This window comes from Mirounga angustirostris, unplaced genomic scaffold, assembly GCF_029215605.1.
Source record: "Mirounga angustirostris isolate CCGP_5_RB_7025 unplaced genomic scaffold, mMirAng1.0.hap1 SCAF_8, whole genome shotgun sequence".
Taxonomy (NCBI): Eukaryota; Metazoa; Chordata; class Mammalia; order Carnivora; family Phocidae; genus Mirounga; species Mirounga angustirostris.
The window spans coordinates 143,594,413-143,622,206 of record NW_026991716.1 but is presented as its reverse complement, the minus strand read 5'-3'; the positions used below and the strand labels follow the sequence as shown (position 1 = coordinate 143,622,206).

Genomic DNA, 27,794 nt, shown 5'->3' with positions numbered 1-27,794 from the left:
ACACTTTTTTTTTTAAAGGTTTTTTATTTGTCAGAGAGCGAGAGAGTGAGCGAGAAATAGCAAGAGATCGAGCATGAGCAGCTGGGAGAGGGAGAAGCAGGCTCCCTGCTGAGCAGGGAGCCAGATGCAGGACTCGATCCCAGGACCTGGGATCATGACCTGAGCCGAAGGCAGATGCTTAACCAACTGAGCCACCCAGGTGTCCCGTCCCTGTTACTGATACTTTCAACTCAACATAGTATATAAAATTTCAAAGTATCACGAAGTGTGAAGAGGCTACAGAGCAAAGCAAACAGGAGCATCTCACTCAGTGAGACGCAACGGGGTTCAAATCCCAGCTCTCCCTCTGAAGAGCTGTCAGCCCGTGGGAGAACTAGGTAACCTTCCTTGGCCGTTTCCTCAGCTGTGAAGATGGCCAAACCCACACCAAACAAACACAGGGCTCGCGTCAGGATCCATACGTGCGAAGTGCTGGACCCAAGCCTGGGACACGGTCTGCTCTCCACAGAAGGCCACGGGACGAGCAAGGGCTGCAGACGAATGGAGCAGCGTCACCAGCGTCTGACCGTGCAGCCCGAGCACCTGAAGACTTCCAAATCACCCTCCCCCTCCACATCACCTGAGGAACAGGGGAAGGCCCCCGAGAGCCATCTTCCAGGGACGGCCGGCACGGGGAGGACACACGGCCATGTGTGTGGCTGCCAGAGGAAGAGTGCAGACCGTGAAGAGGAGGCCCGGCTCAGCGGCCGGCAGGGCTTGGAGAACCCTGGATGCTCGTGAGTCCCTCCAAGTGTCAGACCAGACTATGTCTACACAGACACATCCCTGAGGGCATTTAAGTTCTAGACTAGTCAGACAAGTTGATCGTCTTCCGATAAAGCCCATGATTACTTTATCCATTTGTCAAATATGTGTGCGACTCCCAGGACCCCTGAAGTACCAGAGTAAGCAGTGTTTCTAGCCTCAAGGAGCGCCAGTGGAAAGAAAGAGGCAGCCGACAGCCAGACAAACCAGATGCTGTTAGAGAGCCTGGAGAGAACTCTCTGAGGGAAAACCTAAAGAAGGTACCAGACATACAAATTATTGGGGAACGTGGGTTCCCACAAGAAACACATGCAAAGGTCCGGAGACAGGAAGGGTGCAGTGGTTTGGAAAACAGTGAGGACACCAATACACCCTCAAAATAATGAGTCTGAGGGGTGGAGGGGGAGACAAGAGGAGGGAAGAGTAGAAAGGCTGGCAGGGGCCACCGAAGGCCTAGAACGTCATGCTCAGGACTTTAACCAAAGTGCAAAGGGGGAAGGGCAAGAGTGGAAGAGAACAGGGAAGTGATGTGTAATTTCCATTTTCTGTAACATCCAATTCCTGCAGGAAGAAGTGCGCTGGGGGGAGGGGGCACGCCTGGGTGGTGTCAGCTGAGCGACTGACTCGGTTTCGGCTCAGGTCATGATCTCAGGGTCATGGGATGGAGCCCCACATCTGGCTCCGCACTCAGTGGAGAGTCTGCATGAGATTCTTTCCCTCCTCCTCTATCCCTCCCACCACTCACGCACTCTCTCAAATAAATCTTAAAAAAAAAAGTGACTGCCTTTGCACAAACTGTCGTCAGTGTGGGCTGAAACCTCTCCCCTTAGCCCTGACCCATCAGGTCCTGGCAGAGAAGTCACTTCCTAGGTGAGGCCTTTCCGGAATGCCTAGGCTAGGGTAAGTCACCCTACTATCCATTTTCACACCACTGCATATGGACTCTCAACTCCAAGTATCTGTAGGGCCCTGTCTGATGCAGATCTTCCCTACTAGAATCCGAGCTCCACAAGGAAAGTCTGTTGTGGTTGGCTGTTTTATCCACCCCTGGCATATGGAGTAAGCCTGGATTCACGAAGACCATCCAAACCATCTAATTACAAAGTGCTCACTGTAGGAGGCTAAGCCACTTCAATTTAGATTTTATTCTAAAAAATAATCACCTTCGGGCCATCAATGCTAAAATTAGAAATCTAGTTACCTAATCCAAGTGATCCAATTTTATCATTGACCAATTTCAGATCTTTCAAAACTGTGTTTCCTCTTTTACCTGTGAAGAAAAACATTCACATAAATTGACTTTGAGAATACAACAATCTCTAAACTGTACCACTTTTCTTCAGCATAGGGTTTATGACTAAAACGTCCAAACCAAACACCAAGAAAGAATTACAAGCTCTGATGATGCTGACGTCATGCACTGCACACCCTTGGTCACCACACGTAAACATGTAGTCTTTACTGGAACCTGACCACCAAAATACTTTCTGGCCCAACTATCCGGCGTCACCATCATAACAAGCCTCACCGGGTATGAGTTAATTACTCTCATCAATTTTACTTTCCTCTGAACTTCTCAATGTTGCTTTAATTCAATTGCTATTCCATTTACCCAACTGACCTCACTGGTTTTATTTCTTCAGTCCCAAGTGCTCAATGTCCTGTCCACATCATTCTTCCCTGACCAGTGTTAAGAGTGATGTGATCATGACATGCTAGACTCCTACTGCAGGTGACAAAGACCAGGAGAAAGGACAAGAGGGAAACTGATGGGGCGCATTAGCAAACATGTGGCAAGTTTGCCAGACGGCTAAAAGCAGCCACACATCATCTCCTTCGCCTGTCCCGGCAAATCCTACTGCCCCAACACATGACGTAGAAAGGTTAATAAATACTGCAAAATTACACAAATTCATACCACAATTTCCTAATAAAGATCTGCTTTTTAGGAAATGTTCTCAAAAGAGGCACATTTATGCTGTGAACACGCTGTCGAGGAAATCTACATTTACTATGATACAGTAAGTGAAGTTCACGCACATATCTCCGTGTTTAAGGCTGTGCTTTCGAATCCTTGGTCTTGGTGCCATCTGTGTGTGGGGAGGGGGTAGGAAGTAAACTGTAGTCGTATGGCCATTCCATGTCTGCCTGACACCCCACCTCTCTGCTACACGTAAACACATCAGATTCATACCCCAAAGAATGAAATCTCGCCATTTGCACAACATAAATAGAGCTACAGAGTATAACGCTGAGTGAAGTCAGTCAAAGACAGACAAATACTGTATGACTTCACTGGAATGTGGAATTTAAGAAACAGGTGATGGGGATTAAAACATACACGTATCATGATGAAAAAATATTTTAAAAAATCAAACATACCTGTACTTCTGAAACAAATAATACATTATATGTTAAAAAAAAAAAAAAAGAAGATAGCAGGAAGGGAAGAATGAGGGGGGGAAATCGGAGGGGGAGACGAACCATGAGAGACTATGGACTCTGAGAAACAAACAGGGTTTTAGAGGGGAGGGGGATGGGGGGGATGGGTCAGCCTTGTGATGGGTATTAAGGAGGGCATGTACTGCATGGAGCACTGGCTGTTATACGAAAACAATGAGGAACACTACATCAAAAACTAATGATGTAAAGTATGGTGATTAACATAACATAATAAAAAAAAAGTAAAATAAACCTACTATCCTGAGTCAAAAAAAAAAAAAAATCAAAACATACACACAAGAAGAAAGTGATGCCACTATCCAAAGTAGAATAAAAAAGATAAAACAGATCCAATAGCTAAAAGATGAATATTTTAACATTCGTATGATAATTACTGTGGTATCACAGAATCTAAAAAACAAGTTCTTAAGAACTGAATTTAAATCCTACTCAAATCAATCTAAATGTCCAACAACAGAGAAAGGACTTAAAAATGTTTACTGTATAAGGCAGGTAAAAACTCAATTTCCTAAAAAAAAGTATTTTGATGGCACAGGAAAAACAAGACAAAACGATGAAGTGAACACAACCTTATTAAAGAGCAAAGAACAGGAACTATCACTGGTAAAATTATGGGCTTTTCCTGAACAATAAACAATGACCACATAGCATTTAAGAGAAAACACATCCTGAGTCCTCCAAGTCCGTGTCTTCAGTAAGGAGACCCGGGGGCTTCCAGGCACTCACTTTCAGAGTCTTTCAATGAGGGGGCTCCGGTAAGGGAGCTGAGTCCACTTTTCAAGGGGGGCGCGTCAGAGAGTGATGCAAGGCTTCCTGCTTGCTTACTAGGCTCATTTCTCCTAACAAGAAACAAGCGTACAGTTAAAGGTCACACTTACGTTCGGCCACTAAGACATAAGCAACGTGAATACACCGTACATGCACACTACACAGTGCTGGGAAAGACAGGTTATACACTTCATAGACTCAAAACCATCAAGCATACCTACAAGGCGAGGCAGGCTGAGTGTCATCACAAATCCACGGGGCAAGTTATCAGTGAGAAATCCGCTCAGCTCCCAAATGATATCGCTGTTTGCCATCTTCAGTGTCCGTGACTTTTATCAGAGGCCCCTTCCAGCGCCCAGCAATGCAGGCAGGGGACAGCACAGGTGACCCGCGCAGCCATGTTGTGGGGAAGAGGCACCACAGCCCCAGCAGCTGATCTCCCCAACAGCCCTGCGCTCTGCCCTCCTGCGCACCCCCTCCCGCCACTTCCTACCTCTCAGAGGCCTCCTCTCCAACCCTGCCCTGCACCCCCCACTCAGGTGGGAACCTTCATAGGCTGCTGCCCGCACACCCCCCCCACCTGCCCACAGTGCGCCCACACCTCCCTCCTTCCAGCAGCCTCGCAAGGGGGTGCTCTGCGCCCCCAAGCACAGCAACCCCTGCACATCACTCGTCTCCTCTCTTAACGCAGGACTGTTCTCAGCAGACATGCGCACTGTGATTTCCCGCTATTTTTCCCCCACACCCCTGAACAACACAACTCACCAGAAAAGCACTCCCCACCTACAATCCCCCCAATCCTTTCCTAAACCCATTCTAATCCTTTGATACCCTGTCCCCTACCCACCCCCAACCCACAATCCCATCATCCCTGCCTCCAAGCTGCCGTGCGCCGTGGCCGACTTTCAGAACTTAGCTCAAGGACTCACTCTGGCCTCCTCCTTCCAGAACACCTCTCCTGGGTCCTCTCGGTCCCCTTCCCTCTTCCTCCTCCTCCCCTCGCTCATCTCCAGGTGCCACTCACTTCCCAGGTGACCACCCCTAGGCTCCACTGGCAGCAGGATCGAACACGGAAACCTCTCCCCTCATGCCCAGACCCCTTCCCTGCAGCCGGCTTCACCGTGCGTTAGCAACCTTCCCACACCTGACCCATCAGAAGTGAGCTCTAGACTGTCACCTGGCCCACCTGTGCAGCCCAACCCTGCTCTCCATGCTTCACCTGTCAGTGGTGTTTTCCACCTTCTGGTTGCTCAGCTGAAAACCCTGAACTTCCCCTGATGTCACTGTATTCTTTAACACTTAACAACAAATCCTTTTGGATCTAACCTCAAAAGACATCCCCAAACCATCTATTTCTCACCACTTTTGCCGTCATCTTTCACCTGGAGAAGAATCCTGACAGCTCCCAGCTGGAGACCCAGCAGCCCAGTGAGCCAGTCACTCTGCTGCTCAGACCCTGGGGCCCCCAGTGTCCCTCGGGGTAAAGCCCCACTCCTGCTAGAGTCAGCACCGCCCCGACCGGAGTCGGCTCCACAACGCCCCCCAGCCGTTCTCTGACCTGTCGCTCACCTCTGCCTGCGCTGCTTGGAGCTCTGGTATCCGCCGGGCTGACTCTCTCACAAGCTTGGGCTCTTTGCTCAACCAGCCCCTCGAAGGCACGCCCTCCCTGACCTAACGCTATCACGGAAGAGCACGCACCTCCACACGCTCACCCGCCCCCGCCCCTGCTCCGACCCGTCACTCTGGCTGCATCCACCCAGCACAGCGTGTGGGGATTCTCACTTCTCGCTGCCTCTGCCCACAGGCCTGTAAGCTTCTGAAGGCAGGGGCTCTGCTGTGTTCTGGCCACACAGCTTGCGCCTGGAACAGCACCTGGCACATGACGGGCACTCAGTCTACACTTCCCTACAGAAATTACGAATATCTACGCTTTTTACCAGCGGGAATTATTTTACAACATAAAAGGCTTTACGGACAGAAAATCAGACTTACATATTCAATAATTACAGAAGTTTTAGCAGCTCATTTTTTAAATATAAAATATTTAGAAACTGTATTTTTAAGCCCCTAGTTTGATAATCCAAAAAGAGTTTACTCACCAACCGTAAGTTTTTTCTGGTTTAGGAATGGGATCATCAAAGAAAGAATCCCCTTCCATATCATCTTCATCTGGACAAAGACCCGCTTTGTCTTTGACATCTAGACTTTTGTTATTTAAGAAAGATCCAGTTTTCGTTTCGTGGGCCAGCAAGCGGAGACCACCTTTGCTCTTTGGTTCTGATGAGGAGACACTCGTATCACTCTGACTAGCATCATTACTGACCTTCTAGAAAAAGAAATGGGAAAGAGAAGAGGCCTCCTTGGTGAAATAAAACATTAATAAGCTATTTTAAATAGCAAAATGTCACATAAACATACACAAATCTGTGTCTACGTGTGCAAGTGCATGAGGGGGAGAGTAACTCCAGGACCTAACAGTTCACCCCCAGTTCATAGCATGGCCAATTTCTGAAGGAGAAAATGTGCATAATGATGTGTTCAGGCCATTCTTTGTCTCCCGCCCTAAATGGAAATATCTTTACCTATTCCATTTATAAACAACTTCTGCATTTCCTCTTAAAGGCACATCACTCCTTCGAAAATTATCTTAAAAATGAGTAAATTTCCAACTTGTAGAAAAGAGAAGGCATTACTAGTAACGGAGGAAGAGTAGTTCACATACATGAACCAAGTACTAAAGCGTCCATCAGTAAAAACAGCAGTTTTCCACCCAGGGCAAATGCGACAGGTGTCAGGGTGAAAGATGTCGCCTTTCCCACTGCCGTCCGAAGGTAGACTGGCTACTGAAAGTGCTGGTCTGGATTCAGACTCTCAGATAACTTCCTCTCGTGCCCAGGGACCTGCGCCATGGAGGTCTCCAGGCATCTTGAATCATACAAAATACTCAAGCATTTTTACACCCATCCCGCTGATCTGGTGATGTTGGCACAAAACAGCCCAGTGCATTTCTCGTTGCCCAAGGCCTTTTTACTCCATGCTTGGTCAGACTGTCTATGTCAATAACAAAAGTAACAGCAAACACAAACAACCATGCTTGTCACTACAGAGGGAGCTGACATTTCTGGAGCGCCTTCCGGTCCTCCCACAGGTTACGTCCTTCTCACTCTCAAAAGCAGCCTACGGTGCGGGAGGAACAGGTTCTGGCTTCTCTGCAGATACGGAAGAGGCGGCATGCAGACATTCCAGTCATGTGCCAAGGTCCCCAGAAAGTGAAAGGGTCAGGTCAATATGGAAGTCTGATTCCAGAGCTTAGCTCGTAACACTTAGGTCACGCTATTCAGTTGAGTCGTATGAAAATAGAGCTTCTGTGGGTTAAAACGGACAATTTCCCAAGATTCAGCCTTGCACACTGAAGAGGGCCGTGCTGTGTACAAGGCCTGTGGTGTGCGAGAGAAGACTCTCCTGAGCGGTGCGGGGGGCAGGCCGGCCATCCTCCACGACTGACCACGCGATCCTAAGGAACTGCCTGTTTGCAGGCATTGAGTGTCCCCAAGAATTCAACCAGAGCAGGCTCTTCCAAACCTGGCTACTGCTGGGAGCTAAAAAAGAAGGCGTGTGCAGCTGGGGAGAAGTTTCTGGAGAAGACACTCCCTGAGGAGGACTGCCCTTTCAGTATGCGTAGAGACAGAATGGAGCGCGTATGAAAACGCACGTTTACAACAGGCAGAGGCCAGCATTAGCCGAGAGCAGGCAAGACATATGCTATACAATTTCTAGGGCCTTGTACAGAAATTAATTATTGTAAAAGACATGTCTGGAAAAATAAACACCAAGTTATCATCTTTTAGACAACACAGGCTATTTTCCAAGGGCAGAAACATTTTACAACTTTCTTGAAATTTTCCTGGTAGGATCAAATACAGAGAAGCACTACCCTCTTACATATTCCTTAGATTCATGGCCACTGTAATTTATGATTTATAAATGTTGAAAACTGGATTTATAGATTTTCAAAGACATATGCATTTGGAAATAAATACCAAGTCTTGTGATACTTAAACCCATTTACAATTTAGATCCTGAGAGATCTATTCTCTCCATCAAAACACTCCTGAGAAAATTGAGGACAGACTGGTGTGAAAATAAAATGGAATGGAATGTACATGTAAAGCAACTTTACAAAAAAACCACACTTATTCCAATAAAGTCTGCCTTCCCCATGAATTCACACATTACCAACATAACTTAAGTCCACATGATGAACTATCTAAACTTAGTAACTACCATCTACCCATGACTAGTTTTTGACTGCATTCAGCCATATCCCTGCTATAGGAACAAAGACTAGTTTGAGGAAGACAAGTTTCATGGACAAGCACACTCTGATGTTCAGCACAGTATGTATTTTTAAAAATAATTAGTTTGCTTTAAAACTATAGTTCTAGTTATCTAGGGAGTAAAATTTAAAAACACTTGATCTGTTTCGGAACTGTTTTCAAAATCCATTTCTAAACCACACAGAAATGTGTCATTTTAACTATGGCTACCTATTTACCAATAGGACCGTTACTCAGTTGGGTTACTAAGGAATTCACTAAACTGAATTCCAAATCACTTTTAGGTTAGAAAAAAATTCACACCAAGAGAAAGATTTATCATAACATCTATAAATTAACACTCAAGTACTACAGAACTTTAAGAGCAATTTTGCAGGAAATCCAAATCTTTTGGGCAACAAGAAATCAAGTCATGACATAAACCCTGGGATCTGTTTTAAAAACCTTAAGTTTTAAGGCATTGTCCGGGGATTTTTGTTACACACCTTTGTTTCAAACAGTGCTTAATTTTAACTATTTAGATTCCTCCTGAACTTAGCTCCAGTTTATCCACATCTAAATGGTAGTAAGGCAAGTAACTAATGTTATGTGTATAGAACAAAGACTTGCCTTGGCATTCATTCCCTGGATAGCCTCACAGGCCTTGGCAGTTACGGGTTCAACGATGTCTCCTGGAACAGATGAAGCCCTAACTCCCGTACTTCAGAGCGTGCCCTCACTTACAAATAGGGTCGCGACAGATGTAACTAGTTATGATGGGTCACGCTGCAGGAGGCAGGCCCCTAATCCACTGTGCCCAGTACCCAACAAGAGAGGACACTTGGGGAGAACACATGTGAACAGGACGGCGGGGATGGGGTGATGGGTCTACAAGGCAAGGAACGCCTGGGACTGCCAGCAAGAGACTCTCGTCCCAGCCCGCAGGGGGAGCCTGCTGCACCATTACCCTGATTTCAAACCTGCAGCCTCCAGAACCACGAGACACTAAATGTCTTGTTGTTTTAAGTCACCAAGTTTGTGTACCTTCTCACGGCAGCCCTACGTATAGGTGTTTATATTAAATAACTAAAACCTATAATAAAGTTTGTCTTTTCAGAAAACCGAGAAACCTACTGAACAGCAGTTGTTACATTCCCTTGGACCAATCTCAAGACTAAAACTTCACGGTGAATTACTGTGAAGCTGTAAGAAAGTTTGAGCATATACTTAATGGTCTACAAGTACACTTACACATCTGGATTTCAGTCATTTCTAGATTAACAGAAAATGAGCCTCACAGAGAAAGAAGTTTCCCAGTGCCAAAACATGAATTATCACTAGAGCATCTTAAGAACCTAAAAAAAATAATAATTTTGTTTTTCCAAGCTCATAACAGAGAAACATCAAAGCTAAAGAAATACCCTAGTTTTGCAAAAGTATTTAAAAAATGCATGGGTATTAATTCCCTTCCCCATCCACACCTCAAGGCCCCAGCTCTCCTCTCCCACCCCACCAAAGGCCTTTTCTTGACCCGATTTAAACAATTCTACCACAGCTGTAACACACATATATTTAAAATTTATTCACCTAGAACATAAACACTGTAGGATTCTAGAACCAGAAAACAAACATTTAAACTCTTCTAAAAACTCAGTGTTTCTAGAAATCCTGTCTGTATGCTCTACAGACTATCTGTAATTCCTGTAGATTCGTATCTCTGGCTCTGACACCGGACTTGAAAATGACCCTCTGCACAGATGCTCCGCTCCATCACCCGGTCCAGCCAGCAGCCTGGGGGCCAGCAGGGAATGCCCGCTGTCCAGTCTCAGATCTGAAGCAGCTGGAAACGCGGAGCTGGCCAGGCACAAGGGCGAAGGGTTGGGAATACTGTTCACCCAAGTGTATTCATCCGTCCCGGAGAGAGAGAGAGAGAGAGAGAGAGAGAGAGAGAGAGAGAGAGAGTGTGTGTGTGTATAAGGGAATGACAGTGAATGGTTTATCTAGAAAGCCCTGTCTAGACTGAAAAGACCCACAAATATGCCTGCCCTCCCACCCCCAAACATATATACATTGTGGTCTTCATCACTGCCCTTAATCAGCTTATCCCAGAATTTTGAAAACAAGGAATAACAAATTTAAAAAGTCCTTTTAAAGGAACTGGAAGCAAAAAGTACCTCAACACACACTAGTTCTAAAATACCTGAGAACTGATTACAAAAAGGATGACCTTTCCTATTACTAATGTAGTGATAAAAAACATCTTAATCTAAGTATTACAAACAAAAAGCATCTAATAACATCTTAAATAACAAACCTAAATTAGTAGAACCTACCAAAAGTCTGTTGTCATTTTTGATATGCATTTTTTTTCCTCAGACAACTGGCACCATGTTTGGTAGAACAAAAGGGTTTACACTGAAATAGACTATTACAGACGATACCTTGGAAGTAAGTGTTAATATAGACTTGGAATGTTTAAAGAAACGCCCTCCCACCGAATACTTCTCCACTGAGTATTCCAATTCTCCCACCCATCCTTTACTGTCTCACAACAGTAACAAAAACTTTTATTTGCACCCAACTTAAATTCCTTCAAAAACCTTGTATTTTGCTCTGCACTTTGACAGGTTTATAATAGCAAGTACAAATCAATTATTTATACACACACACACACGCACATGTATATGTATATATGGATAACCTTTAAAGTTCATTTCTGAAATGAATATAACTTCTCTGAAAGCCACCAAGGATCTCTGAATGAGCCATTAATACTGTGCCTTCCTGTACGCAAAAGAAGTAACAAGACACATCAACAGTCCTTGTTCAATGTCCTGGGCTCTCCTGCTGCCCCGCTCATGGTCCCTTCACTGCACGCCTGGCTCATGGCAGGCAGGGTTACTACCACTTAGAGCTCTGCACAACTGGGAAATGCCACCTAGCTCCCCTGTGGATGGCTCCCCCGGGAGTCTTGCTACGTACCTCAATGACCACATGCAGCATGGCATTCAAATATTAAGATGTTAAGAATGTTAGGATATTAAGGATCTGCAAACCTACTGCATGCCTGAGGCAAAGCAGAAAGGCTGAGCAATGAAGAGCCACGGGCTCACCTGCCAGGCTGGAAAACAGGCAATGCTGGGTATAATACAGACTTAGAAAGGCAATTCAGAAAAAAAATCAAGGAAGTGGAGGGGAAAAAAAGGCTCCAAAGTGACTAAGTATCTTGGGTCAAGAATACAAAAAATGAAATAAAAGGGGCTGGACGGAGAGCCCACAACTGCAGGGCAGGGCCCGTCCAGATCCCTCAGTCACCCCCGAGGTCAGGGGAGCCCCACGCGGCCTGCCCGCGGCAGAGCTGGCAGTCTGCTGGGGCACCACAGCTGCGTGCTGGGAAGTGAAAAGTGAAAATCCGTCTTTTAATGTGCTTTGGTTTAGACAATGTACAGACTTCAAAATGTTTTAACCGATAAGTGAGAAAAACTTAATACTATGAAATATGCTTTTAACTTTCTTAAATAAAAGTCCAAGAAGTTGATTAAAAGTATCTTTAAAAATATGCTGTTTTATTTTCTTAGTCATCTTTCTTAAGGTGGGTCTCACCTCTCCAATTAGACTGTCACCTGCCGCAGTGGGGCCCACAGTGACTCTGTCTTGACCGCAGCCCTTCACACAGCAACTCCCACCAGGTAACTGGTCACACATACTTGCTAATTAATGCTCTAAATTGTCTTCTCGTGTAGTAACACATAAAAATAATGTAACAAATAGAATAAGGGGAATCTACCAGTGAAACCACTAGAACTTAAAGCCAGCTAAGACAGCAGATACAATTTTTAAAAACCCTTTGATTTTGAAGATCTTCAATAATCTATACATAACCTAAGGTTCAACAAGAACCAAAGATTCTTACAGCACTAAAAATTAAATATCTTAAGTATCTTATTCTAAACGAATGTGAAAAGTATACTGACGAGTAGTGCTTCTAAGACCTGTAATACTTAAATTTTAAAAGCAGCTAATCTACTGGCTTAGTTGATTTTTGTCATGATTTCGGGAGGAAAAAAAAAGCAGCCAAGGCCCCATCACTGCAGAATCAGCTCGCCCAGCCCTGCGTGTCCCCGCGGGTCTCCTGTGAGCCAGGGCTTCCAGGGAAGGCTAACCGATGTGCAATGGTCTGATACACCGCCAAATGCTCAACACAAACAAAAATGTCTTGAAAGAAACTAAGTTTAGCCTTTAATTTATCAATTGAAACTTACCCAAAAAGTAGTTTGATACGCTATTTACCTCAGATAAAAATCATAACGTTAAGAATATGTATATGACCATCCATTCAAAAGGAAAATATTTTCAACTTTATTGCCAACAAAACAAGGAATTCTCAAAGTAAAACTGACAGCACATTTTTAAAATCCAACAGTATGATTTTCACCTGGATAAAAATCGAAAAGTCAAATTACTTTTTGTTTTACGCCCCATGACTCGATCATATTCTGATTACAGCTGGAAGGCAGTGACATTGGCACAGAAAACTGAACCCTGGGCCAACAGGGATTCAGTGCCCGCTAGGAGCCCACAGAGTTGGCGGTCTGCTGTGGCAGAGGCTGCTTTTTTCCTCTGCCCTCATGCATGTTACCTTGGCACCAGACTTCTGCCCGCTTGTCTTCTTCTTACCTTGTCCTTTATACCTTGGTATCTGAGCATGAGAATAAAATGACATTTTACCAAAAAGTATAAATCTTTACAAAGAAACTAATCCATAACCAAACTAATAAAAGTTTCCTATTAGAAAAGCTCTCAAGGGGGCACCTGGGTGGCTCAGTCAGTGAAGTGTCTGACTTAGCTCAGGTCATGATCTCAGGGTCCTGGGATCGAGTCCCGCATTGGGCTCCCTGCTCAGCGGAGAGTCTGCTTCTCCCTCTGCCTGCCGCTCCCCCTGCTTATTCTCTCTCTCTCTCTGCCAAATAAATAAATAAAATCTTTAAAAAAAAAAAAAAGCTCTTAAGAATGGAAAACCTAATCAATATGTTCCTTTCTGAAACGCACATTTTTTTTCTCCTTCCTGAATTCTCTTCTCCTGCAGTGGTTCACCCTGCGTGTAACTACCATGCCTCGCAGTGACTGGGCCCGCACCCCCCGCCCCGCCCCACGGCAGCCTAGTGCAGAACCACACCTCGGCCGGCGCTCCACGGCAAAGCCAGGCCTGGCCTCCGGAGCAGCCTCCCCGAAGAGCAGCCCCGGCCTCGCCTTGCTCGGGAGCACACAAAGCGGTTCCTGCAGGCCGGGCAGGACCCTCGGCTTGGCCACAACGTCCCACAGCCCCAAAGCCCCGAATGCTCTCCGTGGCACGCAGCCTGACAAGGTACCCTGAGAGCCCAAGATGATTCAAAGACCACTGAGAGAGAAAAGAGAGCTAGCAAGAAACAGGTGGGGAAAGCGCTGAAACCCCAAATCCACATCCTCAGAACTACAGGGAACTGCAGCTCACCTGCCAGCAGAAGGCCTCCTCTTGACACAAGTCAGCCACAGCCCTGCGGACACGGCCACTGCCCCACGGGCCTCCCCGCCGCACGGGGAGCCGACAGGAGGCGGTGAGCGCGAGGGGACAGCTGGAGGACAGCTTACTGCTCTCCAAACCCACCTTGGTAACTACCGGCACTTCTCTGTATTTAAGGCAACATTTCCTGACTTAAAAGATTCTCATCGTAATTCTTAAGATCTTGAAAATAAAATTTGTGTAGAGAAAGTATGTCAAAGACTTTAATCTGTTATCCTGAAGATACACCACATGTAGAAGGTTCATGTTGCTAATTTGCTTTACAAAATAATAACTGGCCAAAAAGAGAACTTCCAAACAGCTCAATTCTACAGGTACTGATATTGTGGAATAAGCATTAATTTTAACCCCTTCACAGCCAGACATGTTCACAGAAAGCAAAGCTTTTTTACCAAGGCTCCTATATCTGACAATTCATTTAAAGGGACTTTTTAAATTTACTCACAACCTTGCTCCCTCTGTAACCATGGTGACAGCCTCCCATGAGCATTGAGGGAAAGGCCTCCCCACAGTGAAGGCTAACCAGATCTCAGAGAGAAGGGACACCTACAAACAGCATGATGGTCTCTTCCCTCGGCTGCCAATAAAGCATAAAATCCTTTGATTTCCAAATTGAAAAAAATGAAAAGGAGCAACACCATAAAGACCCAGCGACAAAACAACAGGGACCACTCACTGGTGTCTGAGCCCAGGCATCTGAAAGAGAGAGAAACCCTCTAGAAGCCACCTAGTTGAAGAGGTACCGCTGTGCCCACAAGTCAGTGCAGCACCATCGTGCCCCAGGGCACCACCCGCATCCTGCAGAATGGGAGTCACAGCAGCCTTCACGGCACAACCTGACCCAAACCCGTCCTTGGGTACAACCGGTTGGTTGTACCAACACACAGGGCGCTGCAACCAGTCCCGAGACAACATATCCCCTAACGATCACCGTTCCTGTGATCCTGGACTTGAAATTCCAGTGTTCCACTCAGCATTTTTCTCCAGTATGCCAAATTCCGGCAATCAGAGAGCCTTAACTTTAACAACCCATAAACCACACACACACACACACGCACGCGCACACACACACACACCCAGGGCATATGTATTTTCTTATAAATCCTCAAAATAGCTCATTAATATAAAAAAACCACTATAATTTACAATTCTAAACTGGTCATCCATCTACAATACTCAACACCACAATATTCTGGAACAACAGTCTAGAACCTAGTATCCTCAAGCTAGGGATTTATAAATGAAAAATAAATCCTCTTGTCAACTGAGGAAGAAAATTTTCAAAGTACCAAACGAGTCCAAATATCTCACAATTCTGTGATTCAGCAGTGCATTCCTTTCTATGACACAAAATTCAAAAAAACTACCAACAAACTGAAGTAATTGTTATAAATATATGCTTCATTAAGGGGAGAAAAGCAATTTCAAGAAACTACACAGCATTTTCATTACAAAACAAAACCTGGAACAAGGAGGACGAGGGTGAGAAAAGCAGAGCCCCGTGGAGTCTGAGCGCAGAAGTCCTCGTACCCGCGGCCCACTCACCTTACTGGCACCGCTGTGAGCACTTGCTTTGCCTTCTGGTGACTTCGGTGGAGAATGTACATCAGACAGATCTAGTGCACCCTAAAATATTTCACAGTTTAAGATTAAAACATAGTTTAAACTAAAACATAAATACACTACTAAGCCTCAACAGCATTTTAGCATTGAAAACCACTACACAATACTGATGTTTTTAACTCTTTCTAAATTACGTAAATATTCTCACTAGATTTTCCCCAATTTTACTCAAACAAAAACAAAACAAAACACACTTAGATTCTAATGACCTACGTATTTGACCCAGTCATCTTGAACAGGCCGCTCAGTCGCGGGGTCAAGGTGCCCCGGACGAAGCCCTCGCTCAGGACCCGGCGGTCCGCACCAGCCCTGTCCTGTGATTCGCACACAGCTACTCCTTCGCCCCTGCCAGACTCGCGGCCTCCTTCACTCTGTCTCCAGAACATCAAACAGCGGCGGGGTCGGAAAGCACGCCCCCCTTTTCAAAGCACCACACTCCCCTTCCTCCTCTGCACGCTCATGCCACCCTCTCACCTCTTAGAGCCCGGGGGCTGGTCTGGCCACGCCACCGAGCTGCACGGCCACCAGACCGCGCCGCACGGGACCGAACCGCAACGCAGAGCCACCGCGGGGATTGGCACACCGCCACACCGCACCGCACGGCAGCATCACGAACCCACCACGTTCGGGGCACCCGCTGGTCACTTCTCAGCGCTATGCTAAACGCATAGTGAATGGAATGGAATGGAAGTGACCTAAAATTCATCCATTACATCATTAGCAGCTCTGTGCACTGTGTGCATATTAAATATTGGCTATTTTGCTTTAAAAATCCTACTCCTGTCTACAGCTCTTTAAACACGACAATGTGCTGCTCGTCATACCTTCTGCTCCTCCCTTGAGCAGCGTGACTTCTGGTATGGCATCATCTTCTCCCAGGCAGAAAACCTCATTTCACCTTTGCAAATTTTTCTTCTTCCCATATTACCCTCTGAGACCCCAACCCTCTGCCGTAATATTAATTTACCAAGTCTTACTGCTTCTTCCTTTAAAGGGGAATCTTTATCTGCCCATTTGCTTCTGCATTTACTGCCACAATCATTCCTGTCTAAATTTGCCTTCTAGTGGATTTCACTTCTCCCAGTCTTTGAACTTCTCCCAATTTCACCATCTAACCTTCACAAATTCATCTTCCAAACAAGTACTTCCTCTGTACAAAAGTCTGCAAAAGCTTCCCACTGACCTTGAACACATTATCTGTGAAGAATCCCCATTGGGGGCACTTGGGTGGCTCAGTGGCTGAGCGTCTAACTCTTGGTTTCGGCTCAGGTCATGATCTCAGGGTCATGGGATCTAGCCCCTTGTCGGGGCTCTGCACTCAGCGGGGAGTCTGCTTCAGATTCTTTCTCCCTCTGCCCCTCCCCACCATGTGCGCTTTCTCTAAAATAAATAAATCTTTAAAAAAAAAAAAAGAAGAAGAAGAATCCCTGTTGGGTTGGACCCTGCAAAGGATACAAAGGTGAGCCCAAGCCCTTGTCCCCAGCCAAGGGATGACGTGGGGAGGGACGGGCAACCGCAGGGGGCTGCCACACCCACGCAGAGCCAGGCACTCAGTTACAACAGCTGCCAGCAGAGAGAGAGGAAGAACAAGAAACATCCCAGAAGGCAGAGTGGAAGAGAGACCGTGAATGACAACATTCCACAGCTGGGTATGGGGATGATGCACCATTTTAGGTGGAGAGCAGATGAGGAAAAGGCAAGAAAGCAAAAGCCACTTTCAAGTATAAGCAAGTCTGGCTGAAGCACAAGGTTTCACGTTTCAAATAAAGGCATAAGGCTAGAAAGATGAGTAGGCACCGCATCACACAGGACCTTAACATCAAGGCTGAGGAATCTGGAAACTATCTAGTTGCCATTACACAGTGATTGCAATTTTTAAAGTGGAAAGGAACAGATAAAAGGCTGAACCTTAAAATGAAGTCAACAAGCATGAAGGACGCAGAGTGACTGCTGGCCGTGCCCGCAGGGGTGCTGGGAAGCAGGACCGGAGTGACTGCAAGGTGCTCACGGGTAGGGAGGGGGCTCACCCGGGGCAGCGCGGCAAACAACCAAGTGCTGGGATTCTCCACGCTGGGGAACATCCAACACCCTGCAAAATCAACTCAAAGTCACGGTAAAGGACGTGGGGCATAGCAACCTGATTCTTAAGGTGGTCTGAAAATGCACTTTTGGCAAAAGCATCACTAACGGAGTTCAATGCGCTGAATCCACAGCTAATCTTCTTCTCCAGCATCAGACGTCAAAGGTTAATAAAACCTAAAGAAAGGTGTCCCCTCGAAGTTATAAACACTAGTGAAGATGGAAAAGCCAAAATGGACACCTGTGAGTTCCCTATCTTAAATATGAATTTGACCACTGATTTATGTGTGTATACACATACACACAACCAATTAAAAGGACATACCCCAATATTCAGAGGAGAAAAGTAGCAAAGAGTGGGTATTTCACAATGGTTTCAAACTTTAAAGAAGTAAAACAATGACTTCTTGAAGCTATAAAAATCTTCTCCTGTGTCCGTTTGACAGAAACCCAGCTCTGAAACAGGGTAAACTGACTGGGGAGGCTTCGGATCCACCAGTCAGAAAGACATATAAAGAATAGGTTTATTGAGTTTTCACTTTCAGATCAACCCAACTAGACAAGAAATCTCTTACTGGGCCTCAGTTTGAGGCAGACGTCCTGGTTAGCAGCAAACGGAGTTTCCCAGTAACCAAGCTTGCTTTCTTCCACCATGCTGCTGGTACAGACGGGAGAGAGACTCCTTCCTGACAGAGGCCCGAACCGAGGGCACAGAGAGGCAGCTCCTTGGATTGAAACCGAGGAGTCACAGAAGCACAATCAACACGAACACAGAAATCTGGAGCAAGAACTGGAACTGGGTGGTTATCTGGGAGGACACATATTTTTCACACTTTGTTAGAGTGAAGTCTGTTTTTTCACACAGGATTCAGATGTGTTCGTGAGTTAACAAGGGATATGTGTGGGCAAGAGCTGGAGATTCTGGTTTCACGCTGGGGAAAGGACTGAGCTGGACGTAGGGAGCCATCAAACAGTAATGAGAAGAGAACCACCAACGGTGATGATGAAGGCAAAGACTCGCAGATCCCTGCATGCGAAGCACGGTTGCACAAGCTACCCTGACTCCCCTCGGTTCTCACCACCACCCGCAAAGCTGCTACTTCCATCGTCCCCATTTCGTGAGTGAGGAACCTAAAGCACGTGGAGGTTAAGTGTCTTCAGAGAGTCACACACAGGACACGGCAGAGCTGGGATGTGACCCCAAGCGTCCTAGCTCAGAGCCCACGCTCATGCTCGTGAGCTCAGGGACAGCACACGAGAGAACGGGGGCCACCAGCACCTCAGAGAGCTGAACCCAAGACCTGCTGCAGCACCCCCGCCCCCGCCATGCCCCACTTTCCGCTGCAGCGCCCCCTTCTCACCCCAGCGCCCAACCCCTGCTGCAGCATACCCCACCCCTGCTTCCCACTCCAGCGCCCCGCCCCAGTGCCCCACCCCAGCTCCCAGCCGCGGCACCCCGCTCCTGGCCCCAGCTCCCCGTAGCCGCCTCAGAACAGCTTCCCAGTCCTCTCCTCTCCTCTCACATGAAGACTGAGTTTAACAAAATTTCCACTTGGAAAACCCTTTAACTAAAACCGATTTGACTCCTAAAATGTGTGGTACTAACCATTTACTGTACACTCCCTCTATTATCGTAAGCCATCACTTACACGTCCATTCCCTTATGGGAACACATTTTATCTTTAATAACTCTCAATTCTTCTAGTCCAGGAAACTGTTTTATCTTTTCATTCAAAGCACCTGTTTGTTATGCCCTATATGCAACAGGTGCTCAGTCAGGCTCTCCTGATGTTCAAAGATTCTAACACAAAACACGCTCTGAGGCTCTCCACACAGAGCACAGCAAGTGCACAACCCTCCACATTCTTACTTATAAACCAGTGACTAAAAGCACACATTTAACCAGGTGTCTGAGACCGCTACCACATGGTCCACGTCTGTGAAACGGTCTCTCTCTGTGAAACTAACGTTTGTAACTAATAACTAAGAATCAGACTTACTCTCATTAGCAGTTCTCTAAAAAGGAGTAAGAAAAGCAGTAGCTAATCAAGAAAGCAGAAGTTTGAAAATGTTTAGAAACTAAGCACAATCAATAGCTTAAACAGCTTTAAGTCTATTTTTAAAAAGCCCTTAAGTTCAAAAAATTATTAAGTAGCCTCTAATTCAGCCCTGTTCTGTTTAAAATGGTAACAAGAGTACGACTAAGGAGCTGAGTGTTCTCTGCACTTGACAAGCACTACCCGTGCCTCCGGCCTCACAATGGCCACGAGGCGCCCGCTCTCCCGATGCCTCTCCCAATGCTGAACAGGGGGAGGCGGCCTGCTCTCCCGATGCCACACAGGGGGAGCCGGGGAGGGGCCTGCACGTCCGAAGCCAGCCAGCCAGTGGAGGAGCGCGGCTGGTTCCACACAGCCGGACCCCTGACCCCGACGCCCGAGTGCCCATCTGCAGAACAAGCGCGGCACCACACTCAGCTGCCGCGTCTCCAATTTTCATCAAAATGTGCCTTTATGTGATCTGACTGTGTTTTGTTTTGTTTTTAAGGAATAGCTTCTTTCCATTTAAACTTTGATTCACTATGTATGCAAAACTCTGCATGGCTACACTGAGCAGCCAATAATTAAAATAGAAAAAGATATCAGAGGCTAGAATTATACTTACCTCCCCATTGGTTGGCCCTTTTCCTTTCTGTTGACAACGTCTGATCACTTCTAATAATAAAGGTCCACCCACAGTACCTTCTGCTTCAATAATACCTAGATCTCGGGCTAAATTCTCTCGACCTTCAAGACCTTGAAACTAGAGAAGAGGTAAGATAGAACAAGATATAAATGCAGAGAAGTATGCAAATTATTTTCAGAGATTAAAGAAAAATATTTTGGGGACTTAAAGATATCTCTAAACACAGAGAGATCATTTTTATAATGAATAAAATGCCCATTTAAAAAAATTATATATTTCTTTTAACCAAGTCTCTACATCCAAAAATGGATGTATCTGACATCAGAACAAATTAATTCGACAAAACACTCCTTTCAAAGTTCTAAGAAGCAGCATGGGTACCAGCTATCTACAGCTCACATGGCTTTTAAGAAAAAGATAATCAACTACGAAAAATAATCTACATGCAAGACCCTATAAAGTGTCAAATGTTGTTAAGTTTCAGGTTATAATGAACTCATTTGTACCAAGGATGGTTTCAAAGAATAGATGTAAAAAATTCATGACTCTTACTGTGCTGGTTTCAGGCTGAAAAACGGCCAAGGTGAAGTCAAGATTGAAAAACTGGAGAAACTCTGCAACAAGACTAGCCACCAGCCGGCCTGCAAAACGTGAGAGGCGGTGAGCGCACCTGTGAGATCCCTGAAGCCCCCTTCACTAACACCACAGAGTAAGATTAATTAACTGAAGACAAGAGGTTTCTAAATTTAAATTATAAATTTATCTGTGAAGAACACCAGTAACGCAAATCTGAGTCCCGTGTTTTCATGAGGATCATCAGTTTGAAGCTAACTATTAATAAAACAACATAACATTTCATAAATGGATTAGAATATTTTGCTTCTTACGTAAAATTGGTTTTAACCAATTTCCCATGACCAAGAATATTCAAAACAACTTAACAGTTGTACAATAAAATATGATTTTAAAATGAGAACCTATAAGAATCACAGACTTCAAAAAATGTCTGAAACTCCTTGAGGCGCCTGGGTGGCTCAACTGGTTAGGTGTCTGCCTTTGACTCCAGGTCATAATCTCAGGGTCCTGGAATCGAGCCCTGGGTCAGGCTCCCTGCCTCAGGGAGGGGAGTCTGCTTCTCTCTCTCCCTCTGTCACCCCACCCCCCGTCATGTGCGCTCTCTCTCTCTCTCAAATAAATAAAATCTTAAAAAAAAAAAAAAAAAAAAAACTGAAACTCCTCATCTCTCCTAAATAGAGTCAACATTTGAAAATTCGGAGACAGACAAAATAAACAAGAACAAACTGAACATCTTACCATCTTTCGTATTTAAAAACTTTCTCAGGCTCTCATTGACTAGAGGAGTTTTGTTCTGTTAAAAAATGAAATATTATGTCATGCATTTATCCTAAAAACAACTACAAAATGTGGTTTAAAGTTTAATTTTTTGGCAGAGATGTAAGTAAAATACGGTCACTCATAAAATTACGGTTAAACCCACTCCACAACTATCGATTACTAAAGGAATTCTTTCATGCTATTTAATATCTCAAAGCTAATAAAATGAAACCACACATGAAAATTTGTATTTATTTTTAATTTTTAAATATGCCACAAATTGTTTATTAAACTACTTTAGAAGCTAGATCTTCAGATACTCATGTGAAATGGCAATACATTTACTTACAAAAACAACTGTTTATTATTCTAAGTACATGTTGACATTTTGTCATCATAGATATCTACCATTTATAGCATGCTTACTGTGAACAAGGACTCAAATTACACACTTGTTATTCGCAGCTCATCAGCAGTATGTGACATGATTTTGTGTAGTGCATAGGCCAACTTATTTTTGCCATTAGACGTTTATTTGAATAAATACAGAAAAAACACTTCTAGCTCACTCAAGCTTCTTTAAGCAGACTGAATGAATTATAGGTATAATGACAGTCTCATATTCTACTGATGGAATTATAAATGGTGCAATCACTTTGGAAAGTAGTCCAGTAAAGTTTTAAAGAGTTAGTACCCCTACCATATGACCCATCTGTAGGCATTTTCTCAAAATAAAAGCACAGATCCGAGCCAAGACATGTACTTGAATGTTCACAGAAGCCCTATTTATAATACTAGAAACTGGAAACAAGCCAAATGCTCATCAACAGATGAATGACTAAACAAACTGTCACATATCCATACAATAGACACTACACAGGAAAGGCAGAATGAACCATTAATACAAAGGACAATATGAACAAATCTCAAATGCATTATGCTGAATGAATGCAGCCAGATCAAAGAAGAAAAGAGAGTCTGTGCGGTAGGATCCCACATGTATGGCTCTTAAATACATGGGTGGCTCTGGGGTGTGTGGTGGGGGAGGGTGGTACAAAGGGGCTTGAAAAAGCTTTCAAGGGTCAAGGATACGTGCACTATCTTGACTGTTTCAAGGTTGCATAAATGTGTTAAAATGTAACACACCATACATTTAAGTATATTGAATTTACTGCAGGTCAACTGCACCTCAATAAAGTTTTTTAAAAAACCCAAAAAAGACAAGGAAGGGAAAGATCACAAAGGTCCTTAGTAGGTTGGTCTAGGAAATTTTAAGACACTGAGTCAACTGAAATATTTAAAGAAAATGGAGGAACAAGAGCAGATGTGTATTATAAACAGCCAAGCTAGGAGCACTGCAGAAAAAGGACTTCAGGAAGATGGTGAGGGACAAAAGCAAAAGGGAGACTGGAGAGAAGAAAGGGGTAAAGCAACCTGCAAAATAAATAGCTCAGCATAGAGTAGGAGGGCAGCAGAGAACCTCCTTAGACATCTCAGCTACAGAGCTGCCAGACAGAACCAGGCGAGCGACTGGATGCAGAGAAAGAGGAGCAAGGTCCAGGCAACTCTCCGATTTCTTGCTTGGATAAAAAGCAGTCCCCATAAGCAAGATCAGTGCAGCAGGCAGGGTCACATATGGGTCTGAAGCTCACGATATGGATCAAGGATATAGGGCTGAAGTTACTGGTATAATTAAGGTCATCCAGGGAGAGAGCACAGAATGAGCTACTGGAAAATACAGCAAGGATTTAAGTCAGGTGTAGAGGAAAAAGATCACACTAAAGAAACCAAGGAGTGCTCAAAAGGAAAAAAGAAGAGAACAGAAAAAAGTCCCAAAAATCAAGGGAGATTTTCAGGAAGGAAGGGAAGAATTAAGAATGTCAAATGCCACAAAGAACAACTAAGTTAGAACTAACACAGGCAAGAACTAAATATACTCAATAAGGAGATTCTTCTTGACCCCAGCAAAGGGAAGTCCTTAGATGTAGATTTAAGGCGAACTTAAGTGGATTTAAGATGTTAATGTATTAAAGCGTGCCTGGAACATAAGAAATAAGACATACACATTCTTTCAAAATTCGATTGTGAGGGAAAAAAATTGAGTGGTATTAAAAGGAGAACATGAGTTAAGGAAAACAGTTTTCTCCTTGAGAGAGATACAAACATGTTTCTATGCTCAAGAGAAGAACCAACAGCAAGGGAGAGGCCAAAGACACAGCAAGTGGTTGAGGAGCTGAGAGTACCTGGAAGGCAAAACCCAGAGAAAGTGACTATTCTTGGACAAGACAGAGAATCCTCCAGCAAAGCAGGAAGGAAGGGGTGGAGGTACATACAGATGCAGGGCAGCTTTTTCTGAGCTGAGTGACAGATCCGCAGGGGAAGACACAGAAAGTCAGGACCTGATGCCCCTATAGGCCAGCTGCTAAGAGTGCAGCAAACAGGAGAGGTGGAAGGCTAGAGCGCAGCTAAGTGAGAGTTCTGAGTGAAGAGGACTCCCGGCCCGCTCAGACCCTCGCTGAGGCACGCACCCGCCAGCTAGTCATGGCAGCAACCCAGTGCTGGGTGACTGCTCTAGGACGGACACGGCAAAAGCAGGGAGGGGAGTTAGGTTGCTCAATTAAATGACGTTTGCGGTTTTTCCCAGAGCAAGTACGGCTGGAAGGCAAGGAAGCTGGGGTTTCTTAAACATGGACCATAGAGTCCAGACAAGTCAACAGGGGGCAGCCGAGAGAAAACGGACACCTGGACAAACACAGAAGAGCCAAGAATCGAAGCACTTCATGAAGTTAAAGAGGAGCAGACACCTAAGTCTAAAGTGAGGAGGAGATTAGACGGATTTGTCACAGGAGCAAGGTGAAGACCCTGATTGTGGAGTATTTCTTGCTGACAAGTTCCAGGATATTTATTCAGAGTGGTGGGAAGACTTGAGGTGGAGAAAAAAAACTATATGCACTTACATAAAGAAGTGGTTGGACCTTTGACAGTGACAAAGAGCACATGATTTTAAAGTAACTGGGTGGTCAGAGAGTTGAGAAAAGTTACATACTATATTCCCCCACCGGTGGGCATTCACAATATATACGTACTGACATATTAGAGGGTCTGCAGGGTCTGCAGCAAACTCATTGGCAATGGAGCCCCTCCGACCTTGTTTTTCAGATCTCCCCTATGGAAAGGCATCTGCACCACCAAAGATCTACTACTGGCCCCAGAGTTACTATTGTACCTTGACTTTCTTTAGGCTACTCCAAAATCCTAAAATATAGACAAAAAGAGAGTAAGGTTGCCTCTCTTCCAGTAGTAAAAAAATGTAATCCTTAGTACTTCGAAATCATCCTTGGCTACACCCTGACGTGTGCAGTATTTTAGAATAACGTCTAAGTCATTGGAAATTAAACATAAGCGAATACGGTAATGTTAAAATCTGTCGATTTCATACCTCTACTTTTTCTTGCTCTTCCAATGCTAAAAACACAGCTGCTCGGAGTTCAGCCTTTTTTTAAAAACAAGGGGAAAGGGACAAAAACTGTTTCAAGGCAATTTTCATGACGAGAGGTGCATACGACGCAAGTCCCACAGGCACCGTCCCCACCATCTAAAGGCCAAAAAGCGAGAACCGACGAGACAGCAACGCCCGGCGGGCACGTGCGGAGGTAGGAGGCACCGCGAGACGCCCTCCCGCAGAAAGCCCCCGCCCCCCGCCCGGCCCCGCTTTCGCGGCCGCGGCGCCCCGCCAGCCACCGCCCGGCAGCTCGTCCCGCCCGCCGCGAGCGCACCCCCGGCCTCCGCGCGGCCCGCCCCCCGAGACCCGGCCCGGCCCCGCAAGGAGCCGCCCCCGCCCGCGGCCCAGACGCGACCCGCGCGACCCTCTGTGACGCCCGCCGCCCGCACAGGCCCTGCGGCCCGCGGGCGCGGCCGGCGTCCCCGCGGCCCGGCCCGGCCCGCTCCACCTTGATGCGGTTCAGGACCCCGCTGTTCTCCAGCGTCTGCACCAGCAGGTCTCGCAGCTCCGTGTCCTCCTCCGGCACCACCGCGGCCGCCGTCGCCGCCATCTTGCTTCTCCAGGACAACCGCCCAAGCCGCGCCAACGGCCAACGGCCGCCGCAGATTCCGCACGCCGCGCGGCGACGCGGCCGAGACCACGCCCCCCGCCCCGGCGCGAAGCCCGCCCTCGCGTCGGGGGCGGGGCCGAGGGGAAACGCGGAGGGGCGGGCCCCTGTGTCCGTGGAGGGCGGGGCCTGCGGCGGGGGCGGGGCCGAGGGGAAACGCAGAGGGGCGGGCCCGTGTGTCCGTGGAGGGCGGGGCCTGCGGCGGGGGCGGGGCCGAGGGGAAACGCAGAGGGGCGGGCCCGTGTGTCCGTGGAGGGCGGGGCCTGCGGCGGGGGCGGGGCCGAGGGGAAACGCAGAGGGGCGGGCCCCTGTGTCCGTGGAGGGCGGGGCCTGCGGCGGGGGCGGGGCCGAGGGGAAACGCAGAGGGGCGGGGCCCCCTGTGTCCGTGGGGGCGGGGCCTGCGGCGGGGGCGGGGCCGAGGGGAACGCAGAGGGGCGGGGCCTGCGGCGGGGGCGGGGCCGAGGGGAACGCAGAGGGGCGGGGCCCTGTGTGCGTGGGGCGGGGCCTGCGGCGGGGGCGGGGCCGAGGGGAACGCAGAGGGGCGGGGCCCTGTGTGCGTGGGGCGGGGCCTGCGGCGGGGGCGGGGCCGAGGGGAACGCAGAGGGGCGGGCCCGTGTGTCCGTGGAGGGCGGGGCCTGCGGCGGGGGCGGGGCCGAGGGGAAACGCAGAGGGGCGGGCCCGTGTGTCCGTGGAGGGCGGGGCCTGCGGCGGGGGCGGGGCCGAGGGGAAACGCAGAGGGGCGGGCCCGTGTGTCCGTGGAGGGCGGGGCCTGCGGCGGGGGCGGGGCCGAGGGGAAACGCAGAGGGGCGGGCCCCTGTGTCCGTGGAGGGCGGGGCCTGCGGCGGGGGCGGGGCCGAGGGGAAACGCAGAGGGGCGGGGCCCCCTGTGTCCGTGGGGTTGGGGCCTGCGGCGGGGGCGGGGCCGAGGGGAACGCAGAGGGGCGGGGCCTGCGGCGGGGGCGGGGCCGAGGGGAACGCAGAGGGGCGGGGCCCTGTGTGCGTGGGGCGGGGCCTGCGGCGGGGGCGGGGCCGAGGGGAACGCAGAGGGGCGGGGCCCTGTGTGCGTGGGGCGGGGCCTGCGGCGGGGGCGGGGCCGAGGGGAACGCAGAGGGGCGGGGCCCTGTGTCCGTGGAGGGCGGGGCCTGCGGCGGGGGCGGGGCCGAGGGGAACGCAGAGGGGCGGGCCCGTGTGTCCGTGGAGGGCGGGGCCTGCGGCGGGGGCGGGGCCGAGGGGAAACGCAGAGGGGCGGGCCCCTGTGTCCGTGGAGGGCGGGGCCTGCGGCGGGGGCGGGGCCGAGGGGAAACGCAGAGGGGCGGGGCCCCCTGTGTCCGTGGGGGCGGGGCCTGCGGCGGGGGCGGGGCCGAGGGGAACGCAGAGGGGCGGGGCCTGCGGCGGGGGCGGGGCCGAGGGGAACGCAGAGGGGCGGGGCCCTGTGTGCGTGGGGCGGGGCCTGCGGCGGGGGCGGGGCCGAGGGGAACGCAGAGGGGCGGGGCCCTGTGTGCGTGGGGCGGGGCCTGCGGCGGGGGCGGGGCCGAGGGGAACGCAGAGGGGCGGGGCCCTGTGTCCGTGGAGGGCGGGGCCTGCGGCGGGGGCGGGGCCGAGGGGAACGCAGAGGGGCGGGCCCGTGTGTCCGTGGAGGGCGGGGCCTGCGGCGGGGGCGGGGCCGAGGGGAAACGCAGAGGGGCGGGCCCGTGTGTCCGTGGAGGGCGGGGCCTGCGGCGGGGGCGGGGCCGAGGGGAAACGCAGAGGGGCGGGGGCCCCTGTGTGCGTGGGGGCGGGGCCTGCGGCGGGGGCGGGGCCGAGGGGAACGCAGAGGGGCGGGGCCCTGTGTGCGTGGGGCGGGGCCTGCGGCGGGGGCGGGGCCGAGGGGAACGCAGAGGGGCGGGGCCCCGTGTCCGTGGAGGGCGGGGCCTGCGGCGGGGGCGGGGCCTGCGGCGGGGGCGGGGCCTGTGTCTGTGGCTGGCCTCTGCTGACTGCGAGCTTCGAGGGCGGCGGTGAGGGTGGCCACGCAGCACTGCGGTGCCTCGTCATTAAAACCGTATTACCTCGCACGCAT

General features: G+C 48.4%; 1 protein-coding gene and 1 long non-coding RNA gene across 4 annotated transcripts in view; both read right to left on the bottom strand.

The window, feature by feature from the left end:
- CEP43 (centrosomal protein 43) overlaps positions 1-25,777 on the bottom strand; it is a 28,821-nt gene extending 3,044 nt beyond the window's left edge. Inside the window, exons 1-10 of one of the 3 annotated variants that reach the window (XM_045865882.3) lie at positions 25,581-25,777; positions 25,070-25,123; positions 21,610-21,664; positions 20,848-20,936; positions 20,275-20,412; positions 15,457-15,537; positions 12,991-13,050; positions 6,135-6,361; positions 3,994-4,106; positions 2,006-2,074 (exon numbers count right to left, since the gene is read on the bottom strand). In XM_045865882.3, coding sequence (XP_045721838.1) covers positions 2,006-2,074; positions 3,994-4,106; positions 6,135-6,361; positions 12,991-13,050; positions 15,457-15,537; positions 20,275-20,412; positions 20,848-20,936; positions 21,610-21,664; positions 25,070-25,123; positions 25,581-25,682 — 988 coding nt within the window. In that variant the 5' untranslated portion in view covers positions 25,683-25,777. The remainder of the gene's footprint in view (positions 1-2,005; positions 2,075-3,993; positions 4,107-6,134; positions 6,362-12,990; positions 13,051-15,456; positions 15,538-20,274; positions 20,413-20,847; positions 20,937-21,609; positions 21,665-25,069; positions 25,124-25,580) is intronic. The other 2 variants (XM_045865883.3, XM_045865885.3) reach the window with 2 other exon arrangements.
- On the bottom strand, positions 15,544-18,240 carry LOC135365651 (uncharacterized). Its single transcript, XR_010413852.1, has 3 exons — positions 18,189-18,240; positions 17,562-17,623; positions 15,544-16,929 (listed from the first exon to the last, which is right to left on the bottom strand). It is a non-coding gene; the product is annotated as an uncharacterized LOC135365651 (long non-coding RNA).
- Positions 25,778-27,794: the final 2,017 nt, after the last annotated feature.